General features: G+C 35.4%; 1 protein-coding gene across 1 annotated transcript in view; it reads right to left on the bottom strand.

The window, feature by feature from the left end:
* Positions 1–13,204, bottom strand: part of LOC148110721 (low-density lipoprotein receptor-related protein 1B-like) — an 851,096-nt gene that overhangs the window by 83,413 nt on the left and 754,479 nt on the right. The window contains exons 17-18 of the mRNA XM_087861868.1: positions 5,425–5,565; positions 680–805 (exon numbers count right to left, since the gene is read on the bottom strand). Of these exons, the coding sequence (XP_087717994.1) occupies positions 680–805; positions 5,425–5,565 (267 nt within the window). The remainder of the gene's footprint in view (positions 1–679; positions 806–5,424; positions 5,566–13,204) is intronic.

The following is a 13,204-nucleotide window of genomic DNA, read 5'->3' on the forward strand; positions in this document are numbered from 1 at the left end:
ATGACCTTTCAGGCATCTGTTATAACCTGTACTGCAAGCTGTGTATTCTCATTCAAAGAAAATCTGGCTAGGGATTCACAGATGTATTACAATGGGAGAAATTATATGGAAATACAAATAGGCTTCATGATCTTGGGACTTGTGAAAAAGGAAAAAAAAAAACCAAAAAACAAAAAACTACCCCACATAAATAATGTGCCAGGAACAGAAAGCTATTCACAGAGGTATTCTACAGCAGACTAAATAAAATACACAGATTATTTTTTTCAAGGTAAAAAACAAACAAAACAAAGCACACACACACACACACACACACACACACACACACACACAGTTCTTCTTGTGAGATGTCCTCCATCACAGCATGTTAATAAACCTCACCCTCCACTGCCAATTAAGATTTAGCAGGGACAAGTCTTGTCCAAGCAGTGTATTGACAGTCAACCCATATGGATAGATAAAGTGCCAAATTACTTTGGAAAGCAGAGTCATGCCCACGGATTAACGAAAAGATAATTTGTATTCTAGCTTTTGTGGCATCAAACTCAGAACTCATTTACTACTGCAAAATCAGATCATCAGCCTTAGGAAGGTTCAGCTTAGTTCAAAGCACTGACCTGCATTTTTATGGAGACTAACTTTGGAAGGGATTTATGTATATATTCAAGCAAACCTTTACCTGCACAAGTTTGATTGGATTCGTCTTCGTTGCTTCCACAATCATTAGCTCCATCGCAGAGCCATCTCTTGGGGATACAGCGATTATTCCTGCATTTAAACTGATCATCAGGACAGCTATGATTGACTGGGGGAAGGGGAATGAGGGGAGGGTGGAGGGAGAGGAAAAGCAAGTTTAATAATTTAAAATTGGATAAAATTATGATTATTTTGTTATAGTTACAGACAACTTTCAGTAATTATAATATTATAGTACAATAAATGCCATGGCTTCTTTCATTCATTGTTTCATATTTTATAGAACATATTAATATTTGAGGCTCTGTGAAAATGTAATACTTTTATAGAAGACGCCAAGTAAATGAAATCTCACATAAAAGGAAATATATTCATTTGTTCATGTCTTCACGAAAATCAACTGTATCACTAAGCTTGTTTTCCTATCCATTATTACAAGTAACTCAATTTCAGAAATTTTACCAAAAACATTTAAAGTGACCTCAAATTTTAACATGAAACATAACAAGTGTGTATCAAATAATTCAATCATATATCAAAAAATACATTTTCTTAAGCCACACAATCTGTTCAGTACTTCTTTGAATTATTAAATAAGACTAATTTGGTTATGCTTTGCCCAGTGTTTCTTGGAACTGGAAGGAAAAAAAAATGCAACACTTGTGATTTGGAGTTGATGCTAAATATGAGATCCTGCATAATTTTAATAACAAAAATGACCATCCAGAGTTTTCATCCCTAATACGAACAAATAAACATGCAACCGCAAAAGATACTGAGGACAAGACCAATCCTCATATGGGAAGCCATGCACAGCTAAGGATTAAACCTCCAATATCTAAGCACAGCAGGAGGCCATCTTAAAGTTAACCTTCTGTGATTATTTTTCCTGCATCCTGGAGGCTGAATTCCTAACTGAATTGGCATGCTCCTCAGTATTTGTTTCACCGCTTCGCATTCTTTTTGAAGTAATTTTCCTTGTGTCTAATAGTTGCACTTCTCCATGATAAAAATAAATTTTGATATTAGTTTTACTTAGAATTTGAAAAAATAGCCATCTTTATCATGCTGTTGCATAGCAAATGTATGCCTTTCCAGCCAGTTTCTATAAAACACTATTTCTTTAAAGTAGCTTAGATGAGAAAGTGGTTTTATCACTTCTTTAGAAAGTTTTTATTCATGTGTAGTAAAAAAAAGGGGGGGAAGCCTTTGTTTTCTGGCATTTGAGCATGATTAACATTTTCTACTCACTTCAGGAAGTTTAGCAAGAATAGTTGTTTATGAGAATAAAATTCATCCAGTATATTAGAGGATCAAAATTTTAAAGTACCAAGATTATGCAAAAATACTTCAGTAAAGCTTGATCAAGCACTTTTGCAATTTTTATCAATGATGTAAATAAGAGTTCAAAAAGTATTGCATGGCGCACTGGGTGTTATATGCAACTAATGAATCATCGAACTTTACATCAAAAACCAGGGATGTACTGTATGGTACAAACAAAAAGGAGGCATAAATACAACCCATAGTCCTGTAATTTGGAATTGAGACACTAAAGGATAGAAAGTGGAATGATAACAGAATTCAAGGGGAAAGCTGTTGGTATTTAATATATAAATGATCCTCTGAAATGAATGACATAGTGCTAGAATATTAACCACGAAACCTCAGGATTATAACACTGCTCAGAATCACTGCAAGTTTAGAAAAGATCCCATATTGCGGGAAGGTGGCCAGAGATGTTTAGTTTTCCTTTGCCCCTTTTGTTTAGTGATTTATTCTCCATGTGCTGGGTGTTATGTTAGACTCTGAGACTGAGACAACGTTAGACTCTGACACTACAACCTGATGTGCCTCCTCATGAAGACATCCATCTCTTAGATGCACCAGGTAAGTAAGCATATAATTGCAATATTGCTTGGTCACTACCATGATAAAGGAATATACATGAGATGTTCACTCCAACTGGGCTGTATAGAGAAGGAGATTTTTCAATGTTCACAAAAGACTTCCCTATAGAGGTTGTGGTAAACCATGGTGATTTCCATAAGCTGCAGTGTTACAGAGGAGAGAAACAAAAGGGTACATTTTAGAGATCTATTTGCACTCCAACTTGATATATCAGAACAAAGAAGGTAAATGTATGCATGGTAGGCATGTAAGACTAAAAATGCAAACATGAGACCTAACATGTTTATATGTGAATCAATGGATTTAAGAATTTATCTTGTTGGTTATGGATTTACTGAAATAAGGAGATTTGGTTTCATACTATAGATAACACTCTAGATGCAGTTTGGAAAAGTGGGTTTTAGTTAAAGGAGAAATAGTGGTAGGTATAATAGCAAGCACTTGCTGTGGTAATCTAGGATAGAAGACTAATTTAGCCAGTGAAGTTTGAGAGGAGGTAAAGATGAAAAATAAAGAATTGAATATGGACTATAAGTGAAATAAGAGACTGCAGAAAAAGTCCATAGTATAGGTTTGGGTAATGGTATGGGAAGTGATGAACATAATTAAGAAAAAGATCCTGACCAGGAATTTTAACACTATAAGTAACAATATGCAATGCCCCACATACTCATAGAGGAAATGAGTTTCTTTGTGAATTCGTGAAAAGAACAATCACACAGGGAGTAGCATGGACCTAAAGGAACACTACATGAATATTGTGATAAAATACTTGTGTTCTGCACAGGCGCACTGAGACTACGCTGATATGCAGGGAGCATTCACTAAAACCATGAATAAACATTGTGAGTCAGAAGGAATGAGGCAAGTAATTTAATCAATAAATAATACATCATTTGTGTAAAAGAGTTAAGAAAAAATACCCTTTATCCTTAGATGAAATGTTCCTCCCACTCTAAAATTTTTGTCTAATTTTATCAATTTAGAATTTAATATGTTATTTATGGATTTATACTTCATAGTATAGATATTAATAGGGTTGAAAACATGGAGCACATAATGTTGAAGTCAGAGTCCATGCTTGAAAATTAAGGGAAAGTAGTGTTATATTCATGTATTAATTGCAGCTTATATATTCAACTGGAAAATATATTTTAAAAGCTCATATTCTTGGAGTTTTGTCCAAAAATACAGATAGTTGCATTATATAAATGCCTAGACCAATTCTGTCCATTATTTAAAAAAAATTTTTTTTTATTCATTTATTTGAGAGAGAGAGAGCACGAGCGGGGGACGGAGAGTCGGGACAGTGGGGAAGAGGGAGAAGCAGACTTCCTGCTACGCAGGGAGCCAGACAACTCCATCCTGGGACTCCGGGATCATGACCTGAGCTGAAGGCAGACGTTTTACCGACTGAGCCACCGAGATGCCCCAATTGTGTCCATGCTTAACAAAAGATCTTTAAAACTTTATTTTTATAATCTTGGTTAAAAAAAAAAAGAAAGAAAGAAAGAAAAGAAAGACAAGAAAATGGAAGACTGTCAATTAACTCAATTAGTTCAGCCATTTTAACTTGGAAAATGTCATCAGTTGAATGAAAAATAACTTCCTTTTTAAAATAATTTATCTAGGTCAAATTAAAAGGCTAAGGATACATATATCCATCACACGCCTCTCTCCATATAAAAATATTCTATATATCTCGAAACTATTCCATTATGACTCTAACCAAATATATTCTCAAAACATTATTTCATGTGTTTCTCAAAGTGTCTTCCTTCCACATATGTGGGACAATCCCAACCTGAAACATGAAACTATTCCTGTTGTGGGAGATGATAAACAGCTAAATAGAAGCCAAAGGGGAAAAAATCAAACCTTGAATTTCTTTCTTTTTTTTTTCTTTTTTAAGATTTTATTTATTTATTGACAGAGAAAGACAGCCAGTGAGAGAGGGAACACAAGCAGGGGGAGTGGGAGAGGAAGAAGCAGGCTCCCAGCAGAGGAGCCTGATGAGGCACTCGATCCCAGAATGCCGGGATCATGCCCTGAGCCAAAGGCAGACGCTTAACGACTGAGCACCCAGGCACCCCCAAACCTTGAATTTCTATCTGAGTGCCCCATATGTGTCTCCTACCATGTACCGAGCTAGTGAAGTTAGGTAATAACATGTTTCAAACCCATGTTTGTTTCTTTGGATCTTCTTCAAAGCCCTGTTGCCAAGGAGCAGTGGAGTGGATCGTGACCTTCTGTATGAGTAATTCTGACTTGAGGGAATTTAAATTGATGTTCCACATCTTTAAATTCAGAGATCCAAAGGGTCTCCTATAGCAACCTTCTGACAAGGGTGCGGTGGCACTGAGCACAGAAGAGGGAAGGAGAAGACTTCCGGAGCAACCAAAATGATAATATTAAAGATGTAAAAGCAGGACAAAAGCAGTGCTTTAAAAGCATGTGAGGAGACAATATAAAGTCTACCCTATATAAAAGGATGACTGAGGGAAAAAAAACTAAGTTCAATTTTTACCAGGTATTTTTAGATTTCACAAATTGCTTTGATAGTTCACATGCTAAAAGACTCAAGGAGGGTGCCTGGGTGGCTCAGTCAGTTAAGTGTCTGCCTTTGGCTCAAGTCCTGATCTCAGGGTCCTGGGTTCGAGCCCCGTGTGGGACTCCCTGCTCAGTGGGGAGCCTGCTTGTCCCTCTCCCTCTGCCCCTCCCTCCTGCTCGTGCTCTCTCTCTCTCAAATAAATAAATATAATCTTTAAAAAACTAAAAGATTCAGGGAAATGTACTATTACTTGAAGGAAAACATACAGCAATTTACTGAATCTTCATCACTTCCGTCTAGACAGTCATCATCACCATCACATTTCCAGCGAGCTTGGATACAGTGTCTGTTTTTACAGCGGAATTCTCCAGTTTTGCATATGTGAGGCAATATTTCTCCAGGATTAACTAGGATTAAAAAAGACATATGAACAATACTAGCTATATTCAGTTCATTACAATGTCAGCTTTGTTTTAATAACAAAACACTGATTCATTTCATTTTGTAAAAAATATGAAAACATCTTAACATTGCAGTGACAACCATCTCTGGAAAGGAGAAAAATTTAAGTTTTTCTGAAAATTATTATTCTACTAAGAATTTTAAAGATTAATTTTAAACAACTGTCACTAAAATAATAAGTAATACCAACAATAATAACAATACCACCTTATAGTCAGGTTAACTGTCTGGTTTTACTTTTCAAAGGGCTTTCACTCATAATCTCAATGATCATCATGACCCATTATAGGGTAGGCATGGCAAAAAATTTTACTTCTCTATTTTACAGATAAGTACACCCCAAATTAATCGAAGTGAAAAAATAAGGCAAGATAACAGCCATGATGGTTATATTAACCTAGCTGGTCTGCAAGTGGGAGAAAAATTCAGCTCTGGTTAGCTATTCACAGAGGTATTAAGTTAATAAAAAATGATCTCATTATACATCCAGATTCTATGCAGTGTTTTCTCTATATACCCCGTATTCTCTAATCAAATGGTAGGGATTCAGCTGATTGGGATTTATTCACAAATTGAAAGTGTTATTATTATGATGAGTTTTGCTTTCTTTGAGTTGATTTCATAGGAGTCTACAAAAAGGAATATGTGGTAATGGTTAAAATAAATGATTTGTGTTTCATGGACTGAAATATATGTTGAACTATCAAAAGCTGGTTTATTGCTAAGAGAAACAAAAGCCTATCTTTCTATCCCAGTCTTTTTTGTGTGTGAGTCTTTTTTTTTTTAAGATTTTATTTATTTATTTGACAGATAGAGACAGCCAGTGAGAGAGGGAACACAAACAGGGAAGTGGGAGAGGAAGAAGCAGGCTTCCATCGGAGGAGCCTGATGTGGGGCTCGATCACAGAATGCTGGGATCACGCCCTGAGCCGAAGGCAGACGCTTAACGACTGAGCCACCCAGGTGCCCCTCTATCCCAGTCTTGATGGCTTTAACCTTTATTTTGGATAACTCATTTGGATAGATGAACTGTCACAAAACCTATATACATGCCAGTAATAAGGGATGTTGAGAAAACATATTAGGCATTTCTAGAACGCTTTGTGTTAGCACTCCTTTAGTCCTTGTATTTCCCCTTCTCCAAAGAATGGAAGAGGGAATGTGACTCTTGAACCATAACTGTGGAGAATCTGCTTCAGAGAGTTATTCAGTGAGGCACAAGGCATGAGGGTTTCTGTGGCTGGAAAAGAAAAACTGCCCTTTAAATCCAGATTCTTAAGGTTTTAGGGTAAAACTAATCAGTATGGTAAATGAAATATTCAATTTGAACAAATGTAAGCTTGTGTCTTTTCTATCCCCTCTCAGACAAGAAGACACTGTATGTAAGGACTGACAGTAATTTTGTCTCCCTTTTTAATTCTAATCCTTTTCAATAACAAAATACTGAAGTGGCAATTTCTCTAATGATATCATTTCTGAAAGTAAAATAATAATAATAATAATAATAATAATAATAATAATTGTTATCTATATAGAACAAGTCCCAAATAGGAAATGACAACAATATAAAAACAAAAAGGGGAGATCACTGGGTCTCCTATTCAACTCAAGGATGCCTATTTATAGCAGCAACTGGGAGAGAGGATAGTAACCAAAGCAAAGTAGAAATACATTGGGATATGTCTGGGCCTTTGTAGGATAGAGCTTTCCTCTCAAAATCTCTAGAATTGATCACTGATGACATGCAAACTTTCCTTATTTTGAGTCTCGAGTTTGCTCAATTGGACCCTAAGATTTTTAAGGATGGTGTAATTTCTTCCTTGAATCCATATAAACCCATCTTAAAATTGGGCATTTAATGAGGGGTATTTTGATTAATTTCTATTCTATAATGAGTAAGCTTAATGGTCAACAAACTCTCAGTTAAAAAAAAAAAAAAATCCAGTCAGACAAGAAACCTGATTTGCCATGTAATCATCTTCCTCTGAACTTAAGTTCAGCTTTAAGATCTTCTTTAGCTATATTCAGTTCATTACAATGTCAGCTTTGTTTTAATAACAAAAATACTGATTCATTTCATTTTGTCAAAAATATGAAAACATCTTATTGCAGTGACAACCATCTCTGGAAAGGAGAAAAATCTCTACAGTTGACTTCAAAGAAATGCTACATCAATTCAGTTGTTTCATAGCTTGAGGATTGAAAAATTCAAGAAACCATCTTTTTTTTTTTTTCCTCTTCTGAAAACAGTCCCACCGATTTAAAAAGCTTGGCTTTCACATGGTCATTTGATCAAATAAACCCAACTGACAGTTTTAAGAAATGATCAAGGATATCCATATACAAGAGTGAAATTATAGCTGCTTCTGAACATTACATCTTTATTAAAAATGAGCAAGATGTCTATTGAAAGACAAACTACTCCCCACAAAATTATATTTTAAACTAAATATTCTTTAACATAACCAATTTGGAGATAAGATCTTTAAGCCTGTTTAGAGTTTGAATGTTTTTCAAGTGATATTTAGATCATTATGGAAAGAATGCAAATAGGCAAAATTTTCAAACTTGTTTTAAACATGGTTTCCAATATGTGTGGATTGTTGGTTATTTTTAAATGATATTTGCTAATACATAGGTGGTGATTTTCAAAACTACATGATGACAATGTCCAAAGTTTCATTTTCATTTTTCATAACAGTTATGAACAATTGTTTGAAAACCAATAGAGCCAACTTCCTGAGATAATTTCATCTTTTTATATTTATTGCTGTTATTGGTCTATATCAATGTCATTAGTATATATCATTATCATTTGTAATAGCAGTTAGACATCGCTTATATCTGGAAGAACAGATATAATGAAACATACACAAATATCGTTGACATTTTAAAGTGTGTCTGCAAGTCTTCTAGACCCTATAATTTGTTGGGCAAGAGGCATTTCTCCATGGCATTTCCATGTGTCTTGTGTCAGTTTTTATTCTGGACATTTTTTCAAGGATGCTTATATAGCTAACAGCCTTGAAAGACAGATAATGCCATCTTCTTAGAGCAGAGAGCAGTTTTTTTTTTTTATGTTCTTGGCCAAAATAGTAAAGATAATGTCTCTCTTTGGGGCAAAGGTTGGGCTGATTTTCTGGCAGACTCAAGCTTAGGGTTCTTCAGTGTGAATACAAATTCACTGTGTGGGCAGCATCCACCTAGACCTGCCTATGCATTGCCCCCATATGATTTGGGGCTGGGTGGGGCAAAGAGAATGAATATTAACATGAAACTCATGCTGCCTGCTGTGACATGAGCAAAAAAACCTTCTGTGTCTGATCCAGGAATTGTGTGTCTTCTGTCAGAATCTATGAATCTTTGACAAGTTAACATGTTAGCTTGCATAGGGTAAAATCTCAGACCCTTCAGAATTGTTGACCTAATAGTGAATGTTTTTTAAAAAATACTGGGTTCTAATTTCCAAAGTCTTTCAAGGTGTATGACATCACTGGTTTTTTTCTAGTCCTAACCCAAGTCTTCCAGATGTAACCAGTAGTATGTCACACAGAAACCATGGTAACAATGCTGTCAGGTATGTGCAGGATTTGTAATGATAGAAGACAGATGATTTTTGAGCTAGCAATGCCCATTATCAAGAAAATGTTTAATGTGATAAGTTATAATCTGGATAAGATGGCAGCCTGAACAATCAAAAAGGATGGTCTTTTTCCAAGCGTTGACCTAACTCTGAAATTGGGCAGCAATGTCATTTATCGTGGCACCCCAGCTGATGGCCAGCCAATCTACCTACTTTTGTGAGAATCAATGAGATGATGAAGCAAGTATATTTGGCATCACATGAAAGAGCTAATAGCAACTAGAAAAAATAAGATTAGTATTCTGTATACCTTGCACAAACCTCTATAAAGAAGTCATTTTATAAATAAGTTTTATACATCTAATGTTTCCACTCGGAATTCTTGAATGTAAGAAGGACAATGTCACATACAGAACAGAATAATACCTAGAATAGAACGAAGCATAGGGTAGACATTAAAAAGTACTTGCTCCCTAACTTACTGGAATTAGCAGAGACATAATTCTACATTACAGCCATTTATTATAGTGAGAATTTTGATCTCTGGAGACTATATAAATATTTCAGGAAAACAATATCACTTCAACTGGCTCAAAAGCTAATAGTCTTCTACCAAGATCATGGGTGAAGTTAGTTTAATTGAAGGGGAAAAGATCCATCATACACAGATAAACAGAAAGAGTGATGAAGCTCCCCCCACACCAAAAAAGTGAATATATAGGAAAAGCTCCACGTATGTGACTTTGTTCCAATGTTTAATGTGACTGAACCTATGTAGCACTTCGGTGTTTAGTCAGACACATAGATTGCTTTCAATATATTAACAAGTTGTTAGAATTGCAAGCTTTGCTCCAGAGTTGTGCTTGCACCATGAATTTGAAAACTGATGCAGAACCTGTAATTCTACCACCAGGGTCACTTCTAGTAAAAATATTACAACATGATCTCACCAGTAAGGAAGCTGACAAAGTAATAAATAATCCTTTGATTGAACCAGGATCAAAAATAAAATGACATGAATCATAACATTCCCGGCAAGGAACTGTCAGGTCTCAAACATCCTATGATACCTGCTGTTAGAACATTGAAATTAGAAGGTCTCTGCATGACTCTTCCATGCACTGCAAAAGGAAATACGCATTCTAGAATTACTTTCCAGTAAAAACTGGGGATTGCCAGAGTTCATGTCTAGATCATAATGAAGTGAAGGAAGAAACCCTACTAATAAGGTGGTTTATTTTATTTTAGTTTGGAATCAGCTCAGATTTGGATCTCAGCTCAGCTCCTGAGCTTAATACATATGTTCCTCAACTTGGTTTAATAAGCTGTGGTGCCCATGAACAAGTACATATGTTTGTCACTTTGCTTTTCTTCTTTTCAATACCAGTGTGGTAATGTATCTAAAGTAATCATTGTCTCTTCTGTCAACTGATGTTTTTTTATTGTTGACTGTATCAAAATTATGATAACTTAGTCATAAAAGCATGAGTCCTAGTACAAAACCATAAAATGAAGTTTTCCTATGGTCCCTATACATTTCACATTAGGATATGTTTATTTAACAGATTGTTTGTTTTTGTATTTTGGGAGAATTTTTAACTATCCCTTTATTTGAGCAGAGGGATAAGAGAACCTAAAAGGAAACCTGAAATTGCAGTGTTTTTGATGCCTTTATATAAGCTTGCCTATTTAGGAAGGCAGTGCGAAAAATGCTGCTATGGGTTTTGAATTTTCTCCTTTAGATCATACCGGGATGACCTTTCATTAGATAGAGTGGTCTTCTGAGCAGCCAACCTAAGTGGTACATAATCTTCTGTGAGTTCCTATGCACAGAAGGCCATAAATATTCATCTGAATGGGGCTTCTAAACTTTTTACTGCCTTAAACTTTTTTACTACACATTAGATTGCATATATCTTAGAACATAAGGCTTGTCACAGCTGAACAGATAAATGGCTTAGCCATAGTGGAGCACTGTTTTTGACAGAGGAATATATCTGGTGTTCCAGAAGGTAAAGAAGGTCACAGAGTACCACTGACATATAATTGTGCAATGCTACCCTTGGATGATCAATATTTTTAAGTTGCTCTCTTGGGAATAAGGCACATTGGAAAATTCTGTCTTTTCTTTCAGGCGACTAAAGAGGAATTTAAAGAAGTACTGTCTTATTACTCCAGACAAAATTATCCCATTAAAAAAATATAACGACTATTTTTTTTTAGGAGCTTAACTTACTTTCTTGGGATTATCCATGTCTACATTTATTAGTTTTGTATATTGCATTTCTCCCCACAAAGGCATCAAAATAAATAAAAAATTCACTTGATAATTGATCCACTGGCTTTACATACACTTCTCCAGGGCAGTCAGTTCCAAGTTACTATGCTACACTAGGTCTCATTTCTAATTGTGAAAGGATTTGCCCATGCCACACAAGATTCACAAGGACAAAGAGTCCAGCCTACTCTCATTCTTGATTCCTTCCAGGCATGGCATTAGAATTCATCCTTAATCAATCACATAGCATGCCAATATTTTCTGCTGGGTGAATGCCTCTTCTGGCACAGCCTTATGCTGCAAATTCATTGAGAAACAACCATTGGTGTTTACTTCTGCTCTGACCAACTGCCAATGGGTTTTTGTTCATTTGATGTCAATTCAACGAGGATGACTGGAATCAGGACAATCATATCTCAATGGTTGCAATATGTATTTTTGTTTTGCTTGTTAACTCAGATTACAGAGTTAATCCAGTTGAAATCAGTTCACAAAACTGTAATGTAGCCTGAACTAAATTAGAAGCTGAGAGGAACCAGCATTCATGGGAAGTTAGTGGCACACTCATATTTGTTTTATACCATTCTCTGCAACCATGAACTCTATTTGCAATCCTTTTGCACTTGAATTTCCTCCTCTGAAAACTAAGGCTAACATATCCTTTTAAAAATATATATATTTAATTCAACTTAGTGAACATATATTATTATTAGTTTCAGGATTATTAGTTTCAGGGGTAGAATTCAGTGCTTCATCAGTTGCACAAAACACCCAGTGTTCATTACATCAAGTGTCTTCCTTAATGTCCATCATCCAATTACCCCACCCCCCCCCACCTCCCCTCCAGCAACCCTCAGTTTGTTTCCTATAGTTAAGAGTCTCTTAGGGTTTGCGTCTATCTCTGGTTTTATCTTATTTTATTTTTCTTTCCCTCCCCCATGTTCATTCGTTTTGTTTCTTAAATTCCACATATGAGTGAAATTATATAGAATTTGTCTTTCTCAGACCTATTTTGCTCTGTATAGTACCCTCTAGTTCATGCACATCATTGCAAGTGTCAAGTATTTATTCTTTTTGAAGGCTGAGTAATATTTCATTATATATATTATATATATCACATCTTCTTTATCCGTTTATCTGTTGATAGACAACTGGGCTCTTTCTATATTTTGGTTATTGTGGACACTACTACTATAAACATTGGGGTTCCTGTGTTCCTTCAAATCACTATTTTTGTATCCTTTGGACAAACACCTAGAAGTGCAATTGCTGGGTTGTAGGGTAGTTCTATTTTTAACTTTTTCGAGGAACCTTCACACTGCTTTCCTGAGTGGCTGCACCAGCTTGCATTCTCACTAACAGTATAAGAGGGTTCCCCTTTCTCTGCATCCTCACCAACATCTGTTATTTCCTGAATCGTTCATTTTAGTCATTCTGACTGGTATGAGGTGGTATCTCATTGTGGTTTTGATTTGTATTTCCCTTATGTTGAGTGATGTTGAGCATTTTTTCATGTGTCTGAAGACTAACATCCTTAAAAAACTTTTGCCATTAAAGGAATATGAGCTGGAATAATTTATATAAACACACTATGGATTGTTTGTAAGAACAGACAAATGCAACAACAAATTCCCAAATAAGAACACAGATGGTTTTATTGATTTAACATTGTTTAGTGTAACAAGTATAGATAAAATAATCTTCTTTTCTATCTCTTTTTCTT

Source organism: Ursus americanus, chromosome 1 (genome assembly GCF_024610735.1).
Source record: "Ursus americanus isolate L20-20 chromosome 1, mUrsAme1.1.p, whole genome shotgun sequence".
Taxonomy (NCBI): domain Eukaryota; kingdom Metazoa; phylum Chordata; class Mammalia; order Carnivora; family Ursidae; genus Ursus; species Ursus americanus.